The sequence below is a fragment of the Amblyraja radiata genome, chromosome 17 (genome assembly GCF_010909765.2).
Source record: "Amblyraja radiata isolate CabotCenter1 chromosome 17, sAmbRad1.1.pri, whole genome shotgun sequence".
In the NCBI taxonomy this organism is placed as follows: domain Eukaryota; kingdom Metazoa; phylum Chordata; class Chondrichthyes; order Rajiformes; family Rajidae; genus Amblyraja; species Amblyraja radiata.
The window spans coordinates 13249018-13269499 of record NC_045972.1 but is presented as its reverse complement, the minus strand read 5'-3'; the positions used below and the strand labels follow the sequence as shown (position 1 = coordinate 13269499).

The window sequence follows — 20482 nt, the reverse complement described above, 5'->3', positions numbered from 1 at the left end:
AGCTCGGGCTGAAGGAGATATTTCATACAGCAGTTGCCTTACAGTTGTCTAGATTCAATAATGAGTTTGATAATTTTATATAGAACCACTACCGCAATTTGTTTTAGACAGCAGCTAATGGCATTCAAACTGGTATCTTCAACTACACCTCGTCTAAAGCCTACTTTTGATGTCCCATTAAGGGCCTGTCCAACTTGGGCGTAATTTGCGCATAATTTACGCGCCATGACGCACGTGTCGTGGTGCATGGTGACGTAGGCAGTGACGCGTGGTCGCGCGCGGCGCCCCAAGATTTTGGGATTCACAAAATCTTCCCGCGCCACCCGCGTGACTCGCAAATGACGCCCAAGTGGGACAGGTCCTTTATTCTCCCAACTCATTTTGTACCGTCGTCCCTTTTGGCATTCTCTGCATCCCTCCCGTTTTGTGATTTGCTCTCTGTTCACCTTTTCTGATGCTCTTTTCTACAACTCCCAACTATTTCTAATATCCATCAACTCACAATACGAGTTTCTTCCTGACACTTGGTGCTGGCTGCAAAGATTTTATTTCAGATTTCCAACAATATTTTCTTTTTGTAATTTAGTCTATTTTCAACTTAATTCATTACAGATCTGACATATAATTACAGAATGGACACAACTTCCTAAAATGAAAGGAAGCAACAGTTACCTGGGTTAGTATTTAATCCACCCAAAACAAAGATCTGAACAAGTATGAGATGCGATATGTTAGACCTTTATTCCCAGGAGGGAAATTGGTCTGCCAACAGTCACAAAACACAACAATATACATGAAACATGAAACTAAAGTGACAAGTGGAAAGTCCAGGATTTGGGATGCGCAAATATTTGGAGGGGGGGAGGGGGAGGGGGGGAGGAAGGGGTGTCAGTCTACCTCATGACAGAAGGGGAAGAAGTTCTACAGTTTGATAGCCACAGTGAAAAAGGATCTCCTACGGCATTCTGTGCTGCATCTCGGTGGAACTAAGATCTGTTGGTTCATCTGTTGCTGGAAGTGCACCTCAGGTTGACCAGTGTGTCATGGAGGGGGTGAGCTGTATTGTCCAAGATGGTCTGCAGTTTGAGGGGCATCCTCCCCTCCAAGACCATCTTCAGTGAATCCAACCTTCTCCAGGACGGAGCCAGCATTCCTGATGAGTTTGTTGATCCTATTCCCATCCACGGCCTTCGTCCTGCTACCCAGCACACGACAGTGAAGATGGCACTGGCTACCACCAATTGGTAGAACATCTGCAGCATCTTATTGCGGATGTTGAAAGAGCGGTGCCTCCTCAGAAAGTACAGATGGCTCCGTCCCTTCTTATACAGTGCCTCAGCATTCCTAGACCAGTTCAGTTTACTGTCCAGGTAAACTCCAAGGTACTTGTACTCCTTGATAAACTGCACATTCACACCCTTGATGGAGACAAGGGTGTTCTGCTCCTAAAGTCCACCGCTAACTCCTTTGTCTTATCGGTGTTGAGCTGCAGGTGATTCAGCCAACATCACTCAACAAAGTCGTTGACTACGCCTGTGTATTCAGCTGCCCTCCCCTCACTGATGCAGCCCATTATTGCAGTCATACGAAAACTTCTGCAGGTGGCAGGAGTCTGAGTTGTATCTGAAGACCGAGGTGTAGATGGTGAACAGGAAGGGAGAGAGGACCGTCCCCTGTGGGGCCCCTGTGTTGCTCACTACCATGTCCGAGACACAGTTCTGTAGCCTGACAACTGTGGTCGTCCAGTCAGGTAATTGGTAATCCAGGACACCAATGAAGTATCCACCTGCATCTTCGTCAGTTTGCTATCTAGCAGTGCAGGCCGGATGGTGTTAAAAGCACTGGAGAAGTATAAAAAACATGACTCTCACAGTGCTACCCTCTTATCCAAGTGAGCATTGGAACGATGAAGCAGGTGGATGATGTCGTCCTTCACCCCCATCTTTGTTTTGTAAGTGAACTGCAGGGTATCCAGGTAGTGGTTTAATCAGGGGTCACAGTGAGCACCAGCCTCTCCACGAACTTCATGATGTGTGTGGTCAGCGCCACCAGTCTGTAGTCATTGGAGGAGCTGGAACACGTCCTCTTTGGTACAGGAATCAGGATGGATGTCTTCCACGTCACAGGAAATCTCTCCAGGCTGAAGATATGCTGTAGCACTCCGCACAACTGGCTGGCACATGCCTTGAGTATCCTAGAGCTGACACAATCTGGGCAGAGTCTGCTCAGCTCTTTCCTCACCTGCTCAGTCTTGATGGTCAGGTGCGACAAAGAAAGGGCAGAGGAAGTGGACCAGGGGGAAGAGTCTGTCAGGGAGCACTGGGGAGGGTGGGCAGAAGCCCCTCCATCAAATCTGATTATTATTGCAAATATTAAAAAATCTTCTCATTGAAGCTTAACTAAAAATTAAGAATACCTGTAAATGTTAGTTTATTTCAACTAGCAAATGTCACCGATTCAAGAAAGGTTGAGTTTTAATCTCCATCGTATGATTGGATCATATAATCAGAACAGATTTCAGGCGTACTCAAGGAATGCTGTATTTCATTCAGATAAGATGGCTGGCTGTTCGGTGGTTCAGGCATGTAAAAGCAACTCTTCATCGTGTGAAAGGAAGCAGCAAGTCCTCTCGTGGCAGGAAAAATATTTGTCTTTTAATCGCCACCACTAATATTAGTTTAACTGTTAACCCTATTATCTTCATTGCCTGTTAATCCCATTTTCCTGTCACTGCGAAATTGCTATACAGTGATTGGCTACTGTGTCCACCAGCAACTACGTCAAAATACGCTTCCTCAACAGCGCGAGTGTTATATAAATGCAAGTTTTTATTTTTTAAACTTTTTTGAATATGCATTTGTCTATGGTGGGTATTACTTTTTAAAATAAAAAAGAGCTGCTTTTTTCAATGTACCTTCACTTCGTCACATGTAACCTAGCACCAGCAGCTTATTTCTCAAGTTGCAATAACAATAACACAGAGATCTGTTATAGTATTGTAGTTGGGACAGCAAAGTGACACAGCGGCAGAGTTGCTGCCTTACAGTGCCAGAGACCCAGGTTCAATTCAATTTCAATTCAATTCAATTTCAACTTTATTTTTCCGTTAGGAACTTTGGTTTCTGCAGCCACACAACAAAAAGAATCAATTTTACAAGACACACAACCAACTCAATTCACAGAGCCATCCATCACAGTGAATCTCCTCCTCACTGTGATGGAAGGCAAAGTCTTGTCTCTCCCCTGCTCTCCATCCTCTCCCGATGTTAAAGCCCCCGGCGGGCGATGGTGAGTTCCGCGGCCGTTAAGGCCGCGCCGGCGATGTAAGGCCCTGCTCCGGGTCTTAATGTTGGAGCCCCCGGTGGTGACGGCAACTCCCGTGGCCGTTAAAGCTGTGCCGGGCGATGTCAGGTCCCGCTCCGGGTCATTTTCAGCACCGCCACTCGGGCGTAAGAAGCCGCCGCCGCGGGAGCTCCGAAAAACGGTCTCCCACCAGGGACCCGCGAGCTCCTGATGTCACCATCCACCGGGCCTGCGGCTGGAGCCTCCGAAGCTCCGAAGTCTGGTCGCAGCCGCGCGCCACCACAGCTCGCCATGCTCCGAGGCCGGCCAGCCCCACGATGGTAAGTCCGCAGGCTCTGTAGGCGCTGCGACTGGAGCCCCCAGGTCGTTCCGGCTGGTGGCTGCTCTACGGTGCTAGGCCCCAACGACAACGGAGACACGACAGGGAAAAGGGTCTCCCGTGCAGGGAAGAGATTTAAAAGTTTCCCCCACCCCACCCCCGTCCCCCACATATACACAATTAAAAACAATATAAAGACCACAGCAAACCACACATTGGACGGGATAAAATTAAAAAAGGACAGACGAACTGCAGGGGCCGCCGCCATTACAACATCTCCCTGACTACGGGTGTTGTACTGTATGGTGTTTTACATTCTCCCTGTGACTGCGTGGGATTTCTCTGGGGACTCTGGTGTCCTCCCACATTCCAAAGACGTGCAGGATTGTGGGTTAATGGTCTTCCGTACATTGTCCCTAGTGTGTAGGATAAAACTAGTCTACTGGTGATCGCTTGTCGGCATAGACTCAGTCGGGCAAAGGGCACATTTCTACACTGTAACTCTAAACTAAACGTATTCATCAGATTAACTACTAAAAACTTGAACAATTAACTACTAGAAAGTTCTAACTTTATATGGTTGCCAGTCACTGTGACATAGTTTAAATTCACCGCTGTTGGCAACAATACATCAACAAGTGGTTACGGCATTTGCCACAAAAAAAACACACGTAAACTTTGCTCATTTGAACGATTAATACCTAGCCTGTGATCAAAACACTGTTTCTAACATTATCTTGGGTTTGCTGAGGTCAGTACAGCCCTGACTAGTCTTTCGACTTTTGTTACCTTTTGAAATGATCATGATAAAACTCCGATTTGCAGGTCACCATGTCACTGTTCTCTGTATTGATACCTTCACGACTACGAACTCCACCAAAGACGTACAGCTCCAAGCCAACACCACATGCTACAGCACCAAACCTACAAAGAAACAAATTACAATATCAATGTACCCAAGCACCAAAAAATTAACTGTATATACAAATCATTATGAAATTTGGAGCATCCAATCTTATCGTCAAATCGGACTGCAATATCAGCAGCAAACAAGAAACCTCACGTTTGCTTTATTGATTTCCTCGTGTTCTTACACTTGGTTATTCATTTTTTTTTAAATGCAAATAAATATTCTCCAACAACATATATTTAGGGGTCAGCTATCTCTTGAACAGCAATCTGAATAATTCAAAACATTACCATAAAAACAAATTTTAAACACAATTATAAATGAAAAATTAGAGCATTTAATTTAGAAATAAAATCATAATGTTTTATACTGTCTTAAAACTGATAGGCTGAATAACTTGTAAAATGCAATTTACTATTTCGCCAACGTTATATAATCAAGGTTTTAGTCGTAACACCGAGAGAGAGAGAAAAAAACAAACCACATCTTAAACAATTACAATTGCTGAAAATACCTTGGGGCAAATGTGAAGTGCTGCATTTTGGTAAGTTAAATTAGTTAAACTAAACACACATAGTGATTGGCTGGACTCTGGAGTATTGTTGCGCAGAGAGGCTCGAGGGTACAAGTACATAATTTCGTGAAAATGGTAAGACAGGATCGTGAGGGCGGCATCTGGTTCACTTGCCCTCATCTGTCAGTGTACTGAGTTGGGATGACATGTTACAACTATACAAGACGTGGGTGAGATCACGCTTGGGAGTACTGTGTACAGTTCTGGTTGTCTAGCTATCGGAAGGACGTCATTATGCTAAAAAGATTCGTAAGGATGTTGCTGGGACTGTAGAGCTTGGGTTATAAGGAAAGACGGAATAAGCTGGAGCACAGGCGTATAGATAAGACTAGACTAAGTGGGACCCGTTGGGTCCCATGTTCACATGGGAGGGCTGGTCCCCATAAGCAATATTCCATCTCTCCATCAATTTCAATATTGGTGGCCAGTGGGGGGGGGCTTTCTGGAGCGCTGGTATGGGTGTTATTGGCTGCAGGGACTACTGGTCTCCAGAGGGCTAGTAAGGACATTGTGGGCCAAATGGATTCTTGGGGTGGCAGCTCAGTCCCTCAAGCCTGATGTGCTGGCAGCTCACTCACGGCTGGTGGGCTGGCAGTTGACTCACGGCTATTCCTTGAAATTCCATTTCAAGCAGAGTGCAAGGCCACCAAATTCAAGTGCGGTTTCTTACCTCTTCGAGCAGGGTGCAAGGCCACAAAATTCAAGTGCAGTTTCCAACCACTTTAAGCAGGGTGCAAGACTACCAAATTCAAATGCAGCATCATACCACTTCAAGCAGGGTGCAAGGCTACCAAATTCAAGTGCAGTTTCATACCATTCAAGGAGGGTGCAACAACACCACATTCAAATGCAGTTTCATACCATTTCATGCAGGGTGCAAGGCCACCATATTCAAATGCAGTTTCATACCATTTCAAGCAAGGTGAAACCACCATAAAACCACACAAAACACCACACACAGTTCAGTAGACATTTAGTGTTTTCAGTTGATTCACAGCTCAGAGCTGTGACCTCTCCCTCCCCATCATACAGAGACTGTGCTACACCCACACTTCCGGGTTTTATAATCCCTCCCCCTTCCACCGGAAAAGGTGTGGCCTTCATGGTGTGATTGACAGGAGAGATTCTCAACGTTTTTTAAACACTAACAACCATTAGCAGTGCATTTTTACTTCAACCCAAACAACCGTTAGCAGTGCATTTTTACTTCAACCCAAACAACCATTAGCAGTGCATTTTTACTTCAACCCAAACAACCATTAGCAGTGCATTTTTACTTCAACCCAAACAACCATTAGCAGTGCATTTTTACTTCATTAGCTGTGCATTTTTACTTCATTAGCTGTGCATTTGTACTTCATTAGCAGTGCATTTTTACTTCATTAGCAGTGCATTTTTACTTCATTAGCAGTGCATTTTTACTTCATTAGCAGTGCATTTTTACTTCATTAGCAGTGAATTTTTACTTCATTAGCAGTGCATTTTTACTTCAAACCAACCATATTTTCACTTTCAAACCACATTAAGGGCACTCACAGTTGAGTAGACACGTGTTCAGTGTTATTCAGAGCTCAGAGAGACGTGACCCTCCTGGTTCCTCCATCTTGCAGAGACTGAGTGAGGCACACCACTTCCGGGTTTTATGGTCCCTCCCCCCTCCCACCAGCAGGGGCAGCAGAGAGAATGGCATTTAAAAAAAAAAAATTAATATCTGTCTGATTTTTCATCGATGGGAAAAATCCTCCGGTCCCAGAACGTGGAGGGAGGCTCTGAGCGAGGTGGCCAAAAATGACGGCCGTAGGTGGCGGCATTTTCTCGGACATCACGCCACAGCGAGCCAAAAGCGGTCAAGATCAGACATTTAGTAATATAGATAATTGGTCACAGTCTTTTTCCCCTGAGTAGGAGAATCAGTAACTAAGGGGCATAGATTTAAGATCAGAGGGGAAAGATTAAAAGCGGATTTGAGGGGCGATTTTTGCCATACAGAAGCTGGCGGGTATGTGGAACGATTTGCCAGAGGAAGTGGCAAAGGGGAGTAGAATTATGGTGCTTTAAAGATATTTGAGGTACATGGATAGGAAAGGTTTAAAAGACATGGGACAAATGCAGGCACATGGGACGAGCTCAGGAAGGAAACATGGTCGGCGTGGACAAGTTGAGCCCAAGGGCTTGTTTCCACAATGTGAGTGAGACTTCATGACTCTTTGTGATTTATCATAACATCACAATCGTGTTACTCCAAGAAAGCATCGGCTGCACGATTGGCGCTAAATAATAAGCCAGTACAGAAACTGAGGACTTGCTGTAACATGTTCAGTGAGTTAATGTTAAGTGAAATACAGGAAATATTCTGATGGAACAGTCAACATAAATTTATGACAGAAAAATAATGATTGGTTAATTTTTGAGATGATACTCAATATGGGGAACCGGATATATGATAAACACAAAATGCTGGAGTAATTCAGCGGGACAGGCAGCATCTCTGAGAAGAGAAGAGGTGACATCACAAATTTAATGTATATTGATGAGACTTCCAGATAGTAGAGGTACCAAAAGGTACAGAGATAGGGCAAGAAAACTGTGTTCATCAGTAATGATCTTACCTGTGCAATAGTAGAAATGAAATGTTATCTTTATCAAAAGGTCCCTTAAATGTTCTAATTTAAATGGTGCACATTTCATCAAATGCAAACTGTTTTAAAGAAGATTTACTGAGTGCCATTCATGTTAATAAATTACAATTCCCATATGTTAGTCATAATCACTCGTCATGTAAATCTTTTTTTTATATGACATTAAACTTAGTTAATCCTTTCAGCGTTTCCTCCAATTATGCTTTACCAGCTGGTTATACAAGTATTTATCATTTGAAACATAATGAAAACAGCAAGAGGGTCCCATCTTGGAGAAGGATCCCGACCCGAAACGTCGCCTATCCATTCCCTCCCCAGATGCTGCCTGTGAGTCCTCCACCTTTTTTTTTTTTAACGCTCTATGAAAACAGCAGGATATTTAATCTTAACATACAGCAGTTCAGATATTTACAAAAAGGGTGATAATGGAGCAATTCTCTCTTTGAAAAAACAGAGCTTATTTTATCAACGTGAAGTTTTCAGCAAGACTTCGTTCCTGGCAGTTCCAGGTTCAGACTCCTTCAAATAAACCATCTGCACATGAAGCAGTGCCAAACTATACCCGTGACACAGTACAGCTGTTGGAAATAGCTGCTCTGTAGTTGTCTATGGTAATAATTATTTTCTTTAAAATTGTTATCACTTTATAATTCCACCCAAAGCAATTTGCAAATAGAGAAACACAACCGCAGCATATCATTGCCCTATCTTTACTTAGTAATATAAAGTCAGTTTTACAGTGACAACTCCCCCCACCCACCCACATTCCTTCCCTTCCCATTGACCCACCTGAATTTGCACTCATTGCTCCTCTCCTCCCCCCCCAAACCACATTCCTTCATTTGCCTTCACACCTGGTCTATTCTTATCTTAGTCTGTCATTGCATCTCTGGCCTTTGTCCAACCATCCACCTATCAACCCCCTCCCTCCCCATCTCACTATATCCACCTACCACATGCCAGGTTTTGTTCTGCCCAAAATCTTTCACCACAATAATTCTTAAGAGGGCCTCGACCGGAGACATCACCCATCTGTGTTCTCCAGAGATGTTGCTGAGTAACTCCAGCACTTTGCCTCATTTTTTTTCCAATGTGTGCTTGTTTGTTTGATATTGAGAGGGAAAATTGTATTCGGATTAAATTTCCTTCAAACTTGGCCAAGAACTTGGCTTCTTCGGTGAAAACAAATAAATCAAAATAATTCATGCAGATGTCAAGACAAATCCCCACAGAGTAACTGATTTGCACAACAGCTAACTATACACTAACCTCTTTTCTTTCAAAGGGCAGATGGCCGTCCATTGTTGGGTCTTGGGATCATAAGACTCAACAGACTCAAATAATTTTCCATATGAGCCACCACCCATTGCGTAGATCTTTTTCTTCATAGCTGCATAGCAGCCAATCTGTAGAAACCAAATGTGGAAAATTCAACCCTCCAACATCCATCATCGTTTAAAAACAAAGTTACAGGTACGGGCTGAGAAATGGGAGATGGGGAGTTTAATCTAAGCAAATGTAAGATGTTGCACTTTAGGATGTCAAATGTGAAAGGAGGGTATGGTGGTGGCCCGTCGTGAACGACAATAGCATGGTTGCGGGATCGAGTGAACGACAATAGCATGGCTGCGGGATTGAGTGAACGACAATAGCATGGCTGCGGGATCGAGTGTAGCTCACGAGTCCGATGCGTGAAGGGAGGGTACACATGACTCTTGACTGCATTAAGCGGGAACTTGAATTTAAGTCCATTGCTCCCTGGAAGTGGCAATGCAAATTGATAGAGTGGTAAAGGAGGCATATGGTATGCTTTCCTTCATCGGTCAGGGCTCAAGTATAAGTCAGGAAGTCATGATGCAGTTTTATAGGACTTTGGTTTGGCCTCATTCTGAGTATTGTGTGCAGCTCTTGTTACTCTATTACAGGAGGGATGTGTGGGCTTTGGAAAAGGTGCAGAAGAGCTTTGCCAGAATGCTGCCTGGATTGGGAGAGTTTTGCTACAGGGAGAGGTTGGACAGATTAGGATTGTTTTCTCTCATGCTCTGAAAGTTGAGGGGAGTCCTCATAAATAGTATATAAACTAATGAGCGGATAGATGGTCAGAACCATTATCCCAGGATGGAAATGTTAAAGACTAGGGTGGGGGGGGAGATTAAAGATGAGGTTTGAAGGAGATCACAGTTTGAAGGAGATGTGTGGGGCAAAGGGCAAGATTTTTTTAACATAGAAAGTGGTGGGTGACTGGAACACGCTACCAGGGGTGGTGATGGATGCAGATATGATAATGGAGCTCAAGAGGCTTTTGCCTTGGTGTGTGGGTATGCGAGATGCAGGATATGGATCATGTGCAGGCAGAGAAGATTGGGTTATCATGGTATAATGATAGACAGAAACATTGTGTGCTGAAGGGTCCATTCTTGTGCTGTCTCTTTCCATGTTCTAACTGAAGGTCGGACCTTCAGCCACACGATCACACTTCCACCTCAACCCTCGTTTTCTATGAGTAAGCCAATTCTGATTCCAGATGACCAGTCACCGAGGATCCCATGCACCTTAATCCTCAGGATCAGCCATGTAGACAACATCCACATCATCAATCATTTTTGTCACCTCGTCAAAAAAACACAATCAAGTTCGTAAAACATATCTGCCGCAGGAAAGTCATGCTGCTTGTCCCTAATTTAACCCATTCTCTTTTATATCGGAAAAAATCCTATTCTCCAATAGATTCCCTACTGCTGAAGTGAGGCACTCTGGCCTATAATTTTCTTGATTATCTCTAATTCTCTTCTCTACCACAAAAACAAAATTGGCTATTTTCCTGTGGCTGGAGAAGATACAAAGATCTTCGTTGAGGCTCCAGCAGTCTCCTCTCCTGCCTCTCTCAACATCCTGGGATAGGTCCCATTATGTCCTGGGGATTTTCCATAATGCTCCTCAAGACCCGACACCACCATCTTCTTGATCTCAAACATTCCTAGCATTTTAATATTCGCCACACTAATCTCAGGTCCCTTATCGTTGAGCGGTCCTACCTTCTCCCTGCTTATCCTTTTATTTTTAATATACATATAAAAACACCGTAGGATTTTCTTTAATCCGACTCGCCAAATACATTTCATTACATCTTTTGGCCCTTCTAATTCCTACTTGAGTTCTCTCCTCCTTGCTTTATATTCCTCAAAGACACTGTCTTATATAATCTTTTGAACCTTACATTAACTTATTTTTTCTTTTTGATAAAATGTACAACCACAATCTAAGGTTCCTTAACTATGCCATCACTATTTATAGTCCTTACAGGAGCATGCAGGCCCTGAACTCTGATCAGCAGGCCTTTAAACAATTCCCACATGTCAGATGTGGATTTGCCCAATAACAAAGGCTCCCAAAATACTCTCCCCCATGCTGTGGGCTGCCTTACCCCAATTTAGTACCTTCCCCCGTTGATGGAAGGAACTGCAGATGCTGGTTTACACCGAAGATAGACACAAAATGCTGGAGTAACTCAGCGGGACAGGCAGCATCTCTGGATAGAAGGAATGGGTGACGTTTCGGGTTGAGTCCCTTCTTCAGAGGTCTGAAGAAGGGTTTCGACCTGAAATGCCGACCATTCCTTCTATCCAGAGATGCTGTCTTTCCCGCTGAGTCACCTGATCAGGCTAGTTTCCCAAAACAAAGTCCGATATGGTCGCTCTTCCAATTGGACTGTCCGCATACTGTTTCTGGAAAATCTCTTGGGGGCTCTGTCTTAGCATTTTGCACTGAGTAAATATTGGTGACTCTACCAGTGTGCTGTCTAATAGTTGATGCATTGGATTACACAGAATTGAGGAATTTTGTAGTCAATACCAAATCTAAGAGACCAGTTAGATTGAAACTGCACAAGTCGTAACATGAAATATAACAATTCCCTCTTTAAACAAAATTCATTAGCCTCTCACCTTTCGAACCATAGTCATATTCGGTTGCATCATCCAAGTTTTCGTGTGAATGTCATAGGACTCCATGGATAACAGCTCCTTTTCACCATCTTCACCTCCCAGAACATAAAGTACTCCATCTATTGCCACAACTCCAAAGTTGTGTCTTGCCTGAAATCAAATATTTTTATGTTTAAAATCAAATTATCAATTGCTTGTGCAATCTCCTTGGGTGTGCTGGTGTGCTGGTGCAGGATTCCCAAAAAAGTTAATCTGCAAGTCAAATCGGTAGTAAAGAAAGCAAACTCAATGCTAGCATTTATTTCAAGAGGGCTCGTATACAAAAACAGGGATGTAGAGGCTCTATAAGTTGCTGGTAAGGCCACATTTGGAATATTGTGAGAAATGTTGGGCACCATATCTGAGGACGGATGCTTGCTCTGGAGATGGTCCAGAGGAGGTTTACAAGAAGGATCCCAGGAATGAATAGGTTAACTTATGATGAACATTTGTCGGCAACTCGCTAGAATTTAGAAAAAATGAGAGGTGATCTTATTGAAACATATAAGATTATTAAGGGTTTGGACATGCTAGAGGCAGGAAACATGTTTCCGATGTTGGGAGAGTCCAGAACCAGGGGCCACTGTTTAAGAATAAGGGGTAAGCCATTTAGAACGGAGATGAGGAAACACTTTTTCACACAGAGCGTTGTGAGTCTGTGGAATTCTCTGCCTCAGAGGGCGGTGGAGACCAGTTCTCTGGATACTTTCGAGAGAGAGGATGGACAAAAGTGCTGGAGAAACTCAGCGGGGTGCGGCAGCATCTATGGAGGAAACATTTCCGGCCGAAACGTTGCCTATTTCCTTCGCTCCATAGATGCTGCCGCACCCACTGAGTTTCTCCAGCACTTTTGTCTACCTTCGATGTTCCAGCATCTGCAGTTCCTTCTTGAACACTTTCGAGAGAGCTAGATAGGGCTCTATAAAGATAGCAGAGTCAGGGAATATGGGGGAAGGCAGGAACAGGGTACTGATGGGGGGTGATCAGCTATGATCACATTGAATGGCGGTGATTGCTCGAAGTGCCGAATGGCCTACTCCTGCATCTATTGTCTATTGAACGGTGGAGTAGACTTGATGGGCCAAATGGCCTAATTCTACTCCTATCCCTTATGACCTTATGTTTTCCAAACGTTGGTGTATCCGGTTTAGCAATCAGACAAATAGGCTGATGAGAACATGGTGAGAACATGGAACTGAACACTGTCTGCATACATAATGAAGATGAATAACAAAGATGACTGTCTTTGGAACATCACCAGGAAGGGCAAGGCTTTATTCTTCAAATGAATGATAGAACAAGAGATAGACAAGATATGCCATTTATTCTTACATAAAATACTCCCACAGCTACATAAAGTGGAGAACTATGGAAGGAATACAATGTGGCTGGCAAAAACGGATTTCTTGCAGAGAAATTAAAACGGTCAAACGAGAGCAGTACGCCCAGTCAATCAAATAAAGCATCTAATCATTTTGGTAATAAATGGAGGAAGGAAACTTGCTGGTCAAAAATAATAAATGGCACATTCAGAATAAAAACATCCAAACACTAAGTTTGATACAATTTACTGCATGTTCTTCTTACAAACCATTTTAGAAAACTGGTGAAACTCAAAATTGATGATCTTTAAATATCTTTTAAAAATTGGCATAAAAGATATTGAATTTTCTTTAGTAGGTCATGGATCAGAATATTATTGAATAATGTTCTTAATGCAGACACATACCTCATTCATTGAAGGAATGGGACTCCAGCAGTTAGTGTCAGGATCATATCGCTCTCCTGAACTTAAAGTCACTTTATCTGAATCCTGACCACCCAGGACCGAAAGGTACCCTTCTACAGAGAAAGGAAGAAAAACATATTTTATTCTTAATTCTGACCACCATATAAATTCTTGCTCTATGAGTGGGGATGGATTGACCACAGAATGCTACCAGTAACATTAGACTGTAATTTGGAGTGAGCAGTTCTAGTCAGCAGTTCACATAGAACTGTAAGCACTCGAATGTTTCAACACTCTCTTATGAACAGAGAAGTCCTAAACCTAATTGCCATGCTCTGCTGGCAAATTTCCAGTAGCAGGGCAGCAGCCTTCTCAGATTCACCTCGGTATTCACACAGAGGAATTTACTCGCAGATCCTGCGTAGATTAAATCTGGTTCACAAAGGGCTGTGCAATGGAAAATTTAACAAGTTCATCCTTTTCTTCAATTATTTGTGATTTGTTTAAAGGGACGGTCCCACTTGGGTGACCTAATTGGCGAGTTTAGAAGAGTTTGACAAAATGACATGTTGAAGACCTCTTTCGACTATGTAGAAGGCCTCCTTCGACTATGTGGAAGACCAGCTTCGACTAGCTATGACTAGCGATGACTAACTTCGGGAAAATTGGACACCGAATAGTGGAGAGTGAAGACGACCTCCTTCAATCTCGATGAAGACTATTTACGGCTACCTTCGACTACCCTCGATTACCTACGACTAACATGCCGACCTACTATGATTAAACCTACGAGTAAAAAAAGTATTGATTTTTTCCATGGCGACCTTTTTTTTACTCGTGGGCATTTTTTAACATATTGAAAAAAACGCCGCGACCTAGCTGAGGCCTCGAGTACGCGGAGACCACTCTCGAGCATGAAGGAGAGTTACTAAGACCTCCTACGACCTTGTGTTGACAATGCTGCGAGTATGAGTCGAGGGCAAACTCGCCAGAACTCGCGGATTAGGTCGCCCAAGTGGGACAGGCCCTTTAAGCTCATAACTAGCTTGTATGTGTTTTTAAGCATTGCAGGTGCTTTTTAAAAAACATTTTAATGATTTTTTATGGTCAATCCATTAAATTAGGCATTTGAGGCCTTTCTCCATAGCTCAGGTCTGGGACACTTTGGGGCACTAAGTATGATCTTCTGGCTCCAAAAAACATATGTCTGGAAAACAGGAACATGATGACAAGTGCGAGCAGCAAAGGAAATTCTAGTCCACACTAGTCAACATTTTAGAAAATGTATTTGAAAGCCAAGAAATTTACATGGGATGATATAACAGACTCATTCAAAAAAGTTAAGAGAATTATTAGGGATTTCTTCAAAATATTTATTTTAACCACAGGATTCATATTAAAAGAATTATAAAGCTCTTCAAATAAAATATTGAAAACAGTCACAGAAATATATCCACATTATGATTCAATGGGCATATGTAGTTTGACAGCTGAGAAGACTGCAATGGTAGTTTTAACAATATAAATTAACGGTCCATGCAATTTGCAGCCAGTGTAACAACTGTTTTAATGCTATTAACAATTCAATAGTGGTTTCAAAGCAAATTTCCAAGGTGTTCAATAATAAACGCTACATCGTTGTAATGTGCTAGACCTCAATTTTCAGAGATTGATGATTTATTTTGGTTGCGGTAAAGTAACGTGACAACTTTCAGCGAGACCATACAAACGCATGGAGTTATTTACTCAACTATTCAAATGATGAGAGCCCCCACACTCTCACTAACAGTCAGACCATCAATAGCAACAGGTTTCTTGTTGACTTGTTATATGCTTACTTATAAATCGCTTTGGTGTTAATACAAAAGTCAAACAACTCCAGGGATTTCACGCGCTTACTTCACTTTTACAGAAACTAAGAGAAATTACTTGTGTGTTAAGAGAGAGGCACAATTAATAGCATCGTATTCGGCATGGGCATTGGGAGCCAGAGGGCTGACTGTTGTGCTGTGTACTGTTATATGTTATAATATGCAGAAGCATTGCACGGTGCTGTACTGGACTCTCCCCAACAGTAAAGCCTGACCATGTATTCTTTCTTACCTGCCGACATGATTCCATGGTTTATGCGCGGAATACTCATTGGTGCCAATTCTATCCAAAGTTGTCTGTTGCGGTCATATAAAGGACACATGCATCGCATCACAGCTGTAGGCTTTCGTGAGCTAAAGGAGCAGAAAATAGATCAATTTGCGTAATTTTACGATGAGATTAGGCATCCTACTTTTCTTAAAACAAAATGTTAGCAGGATAGTATGCATATCAGAAGCATTGGGCGGGTAGAACGCACAAAATGTTTAATGATGAAGTGAATACGTCTGGAAAATAAAATTAGAGCCTATGGAGTAAAGATGAGTAGAATACTACAATAACTGAAGCTGTTGCTTTTTCAAAAAAAATTCCCTCGTGTGTTTAGATCTTTTGATTCTCTTATACAATACATTCCTTTAACAAAACATTGCAACATTTCTGTCAGAAATCATCATTCATTCTAAATGTTCTTGAATCCCTTTTCATCCCCATTTCACCATTTGATTTTGCATTATGCAACATTACTCCAATACTGATAAAGTGAACGGGTTATTTTGATCCTCTGCTTCTACTTTACTGTCGGCTGCATCAGTTTTTGTTGACTCCATTTTGTCCCTTGGTGCTGGGTACAGGATGCCCAGGAAAATGACATTTTACAGATAAGTACATTTCCTACGATGTGCACTCAATACTTCAATAATTTGCGCCACTCATACTCCAACACACAATATATATAACATTTATAATTACAATGAAACAAATACAATTATTTTCCAGTTCGACAAACTAGATAAGGGTGAGACTTTATTGGGAATAAATAGGCTTTGGAATTTTACCAGTGTAAAAAAAGGATCATCTTTACTGTCTTTTAAGCTCAGCTGGCAGGACTCACCTCCTTTCCTCTCCACCCACTGTAACTATGCATTCTGAATACCCTCGGGGTTTGAAGGTAGCGAGCTGAGCCTCTCCTTCTCTCTGACTGAGTGGAATGTTGGTGCACTCTTTCACAATCTCTCGCACCACAGGTTCACTCAGCATTTGTTCCCTCAGGTAACCAGGATCCAGGCCATTTACCCACACCACGGACATCACGTCTTTCATGTGAACCTAAAGTGATTCAATATTTAATGATACAAATATGTAACAGCATTTATCCACAGTTTTCTAATTTCTGATACTCAACCCTTCCTACAAAACTGCTAATTCAGTAAAATGAAAATCCATCGCCAATTAGTCTTACACTCTGTAACCAGCATCTGAAGAAAATATATCAAATATTTTTGGCCAAAAGTTCCAAAAACATTCTGCCATTCCAATGAAAGTTGCAAAGTGTACCAAATGCAATGACTTTCATGCGCATGGCAATTCACCCAAAATTATAGCTCCAGAACTAGAGCCTTTATAAACCTTAGTAGGTCACTGTCATTGCACTGAGTGTCGTTATATACTTGCCAGTACAAATGTACTACTAATTACTTCCTTGATAGTTAGTTGTCAATGTAAATAAAACCACTGAGCAGTCACAAGGGCGAGTTGCTTCCATTTCAGTTTTGTGGGTTGCCAGAGAGGTATTGAGGCCAGTGCAAGAAACTCCATCTTTCCCACAGATGGAGCAAGGTGCAGGATAACCAGGCGGGTGAGTGGCTTACTTGGCAATGCGCATTTTCTGCCACATTTGCAGTGTTCTGTGAGCTCCTAATGCATGGACTATTGTTACTCAACATATCCAATGCTCCTCCTCCGTTTTGAACAAATTGGGTTATCGTTCAGATGCGGCCACATTCTCCGCTGCATTATGGCAATGAGATTCCTGGTGACTTTTGAAAGACATTATCAATAGATCTGATTCATGATCGTAGAACCTAATGTTTTTCATGTGTCGGAAGGAACTGCAGATGCTGGTTTAAGCCGAAGATTGACACAAAAAGCTGGAATAACTCAGCGGGACAGGCAGCATCTCTGGAGAAGGGCCTCGAACCGAAACGTTGGAGAAGGATCTCGACCAGAAACGTCACCCATTCCTTCTCTCCAGAGATGCTGCCTGGCCCACTGAGTTACTCCAGCCTTTTGTGTCTATTAAAAGTTTTTCATCACAGACTGCATCAAAGAATAAGGGGTCCTCAGCATAAAATTAAAATGGAACAAATTCCATCAAACCAACAGATTTCAAAAGTTAGAATAGGATTATGGGCTTTGCCAGAGTGGTTTTAAATTAAGGCATCATTATTTTGTAGAACTCAAATGAGCATCTGCATCCCCTATTAAATTTACTATTCTGGAATCATTTCAAGATCTGTAGACCCACCTCTACATTTGTCTACATTCACTTTATATTTTGCTCGGCATCATAGAAACATAGAAACTAGGTGCAGGAGGAGGCCATTCGGCCCTTCGAGCCAGCACCGCCATTCATTGTGATCATGGCTGATCGTCCCCTATCAATAACCCGTGCCTGCCTTCTCCCCATATCCCTTGACTCCACTAGCAAATGCAACTTCAACCATATTCATTTCAATGGCCTTGTATATCATCACATAGTGTTACATTGAATAAGTAGGGCTAATAAGTGGAAACAAAGTTTACAGAACTGTAGGAAGTAATAAAATAAGTTTTTATTTACCTTTCGAACCACGGGATCTTGGCAAATCCATTTCACCACTGCATCAAAGATGTATCTTTCATTTCCCACATTCAACTTTTCCAAAGAGATTATTTCCTTTAACTTTTCATGGCCAAGTTCCAAGAACTCCTCAGTGTGGGAGACATCACGGAAATGTGTTTCCAGATACTCTGTTGCTATGTAGTATACATGTTGTAAAGAATAGTGTAAGGCAAAGTCACGTATGCCAATACAGTTCTCATGAGCAATACAGCCCTCCAAAAATTCACAACACAGTGCTTTTAAATCAGTGAGGAGAAGGAGGTCAGCAGCCTGCACAATATCCTGAATTGTGTCTTCACTTAGCTTAATCTGAAAGATAAAGTGACTCGGTTTCAGAGGACCAATAGATGAAAAAATGTTGAAAATTTACCCCTAGTACTGGGCATAAAAAATTGCTGATTACAATAGTAACACTGTTTTTACCAGATATTTTGCTCTACAATTCCACTCTCAACTAACCAGTGAACAATTCAACAATGGAAGGAAACAACATCTATCTATCTACCTATCTGTCTATATATTACTAAAACTCTCATCTCGATCACTTCCTGTCTGCGTTGTAATTCAATTTGCGCAAAAACGATCTCCCATAGCCCTACGATTTTTTGCCACCTTACTCACCTTCACCTTTGCTGCAAGTCAAATAAGTTTTGTTTCGATCGGTGAAATAGTACAAATGTTATGAGGTTTTGAAGGTTCCCCCTCCTCCACAACCCCCCCCCTCCCCCACAAAACCCCCTTCCCCACCTCCTCTCTCCCACATACCCCATCCCCCACCCCCCCACCGCACCCCCCTCCCTCAACCACACACCCCCCCTCCCCCCACAACCCCCCCCTCCCCAGAGTGGTGGAACATAGCTTTGGGGGAATGGGTTGCGTTGCGGGAATAGGCGAGTGGTGGAATATTGCATTGGGGAATGGGTTGCGTTGGGGCCGACCAGGCCTCCCGTGTGACTGGGACCCAACAGGTCCCACTTAGTCTAGTCATCTGTGGAGGTAGAGGGATGGTCGACATCTTGCATCAGGGCTGCCTCCACAGATGTTCCTTGACCCACTGAGTTCTTTTAGTCCAGCTGAATAAAACTTTAATTTGCAATAACAGCAAAATACAACGCAACTTTATAATTTTATTAACTCCAATAATACATTGGAATAATAATTATGCACTGTTCAAAACTTCTTTGATATCTCACTGGATAGCACGGAACAAAAGCTTTGCACTGTACCTCGCTACACGTGACAGTAAACTAAACTGCACTGAAATCAAACAAGGCATTCATTAAAAGTGTGAAGGAACAATGTGATGAGATTACCACCCAATAACAAAAAAAGAGAAAAAAATCCAGTACATTCAAGGATCTTTAAAAATCAAATTATTCTGCATTAGTAGCATCTTACTTTGCTAAATCAAACAATTGACAATAAAGACAAACAAAATGAATACACACAAAATAAACATGGTCAGTATAAAAACAAGGAAAGATACTGTACCTGCCCACTGAACATATAATCCAGCAATTCCCGCATAACAGCAACGGAAATCCCATCCAGGACAATTTTGTACTCTGAGCCATCAGATGGAGATGTATAATTCAACTTTGCCCTGAAATATACACAGAATGCAATAAAAACTTAAAGCACTGGCTCATTGCAGAAGAGTAAATATGCATTGGCTATCAATGATCAAATTAAAAATTCAAATGCAGTAAACAAGAATACTCTGCTTTGTTATGACCAAAGAACTAGTCGCTGATTTCGGAGAAGAGAAGTCGGTAGACCATGCTCCAGATTTCATTGGTGGCTTGGAAATGGAGAGTTGGCAGCTTCACACTCCTGGGTATTAACATCTTGGTGACCTATCCTGGGACTACCACGTGGATGCAATCATGAAGGCGGCATGCCTACGCCTCTACATTCTTAGAAGTTTAAAGAGATTTAGGCATGTTACAGAATACTCTAACTGACTTCTACAAGTGTACTGTTGAAAATATTGTGACTGGTCACATCTTGGCCTGGTACTGCATTTCCAATGCCCAGGAATACAAGAGTGGTGGACTCACCCCAGTCCATCATGAGCACGGCCATCACCACCATTGAAAGCATCCACATGAGGTTCTGCCTTTAAAAGGTGACATCTATCGTCAAGGACCCCACCATCTGAACCATGTCATCTTCTTGTTGCCAAGAGGCACAGAAGACTCAATTTCCACATCAGGTTCAGGAGCCAAATCACACAACCCTAATCCTACCTCAATAACAAAACACCATGGAC

At 42.5% G+C, this 20482-nt stretch overlaps 1 protein-coding gene across 1 annotated transcript in view; it reads right to left on the bottom strand.

Annotated features, from left to right (window-relative positions):
• The window catches only part of gan (gigaxonin), a 59663-nt gene that overhangs the window by 28011 nt on the left and 11170 nt on the right, over positions 1 to 20482 (bottom strand). The window contains exons 2-9 of the mRNA XM_033035763.1: positions 19702 to 19813; positions 18169 to 18519; positions 16441 to 16655; positions 15561 to 15682; positions 13458 to 13570; positions 11690 to 11839; positions 9015 to 9151; positions 4412 to 4546 (exon numbers count right to left, since the gene is read on the bottom strand). Coding sequence (XP_032891654.1) covers positions 4412 to 4546; positions 9015 to 9151; positions 11690 to 11839; positions 13458 to 13570; positions 15561 to 15682; positions 16441 to 16655; positions 18169 to 18519; positions 19702 to 19813 — 1335 coding nt within the window. The remainder of the gene's footprint in view (positions 1 to 4411; positions 4547 to 9014; positions 9152 to 11689; positions 11840 to 13457; positions 13571 to 15560; positions 15683 to 16440; positions 16656 to 18168; positions 18520 to 19701; positions 19814 to 20482) is intronic.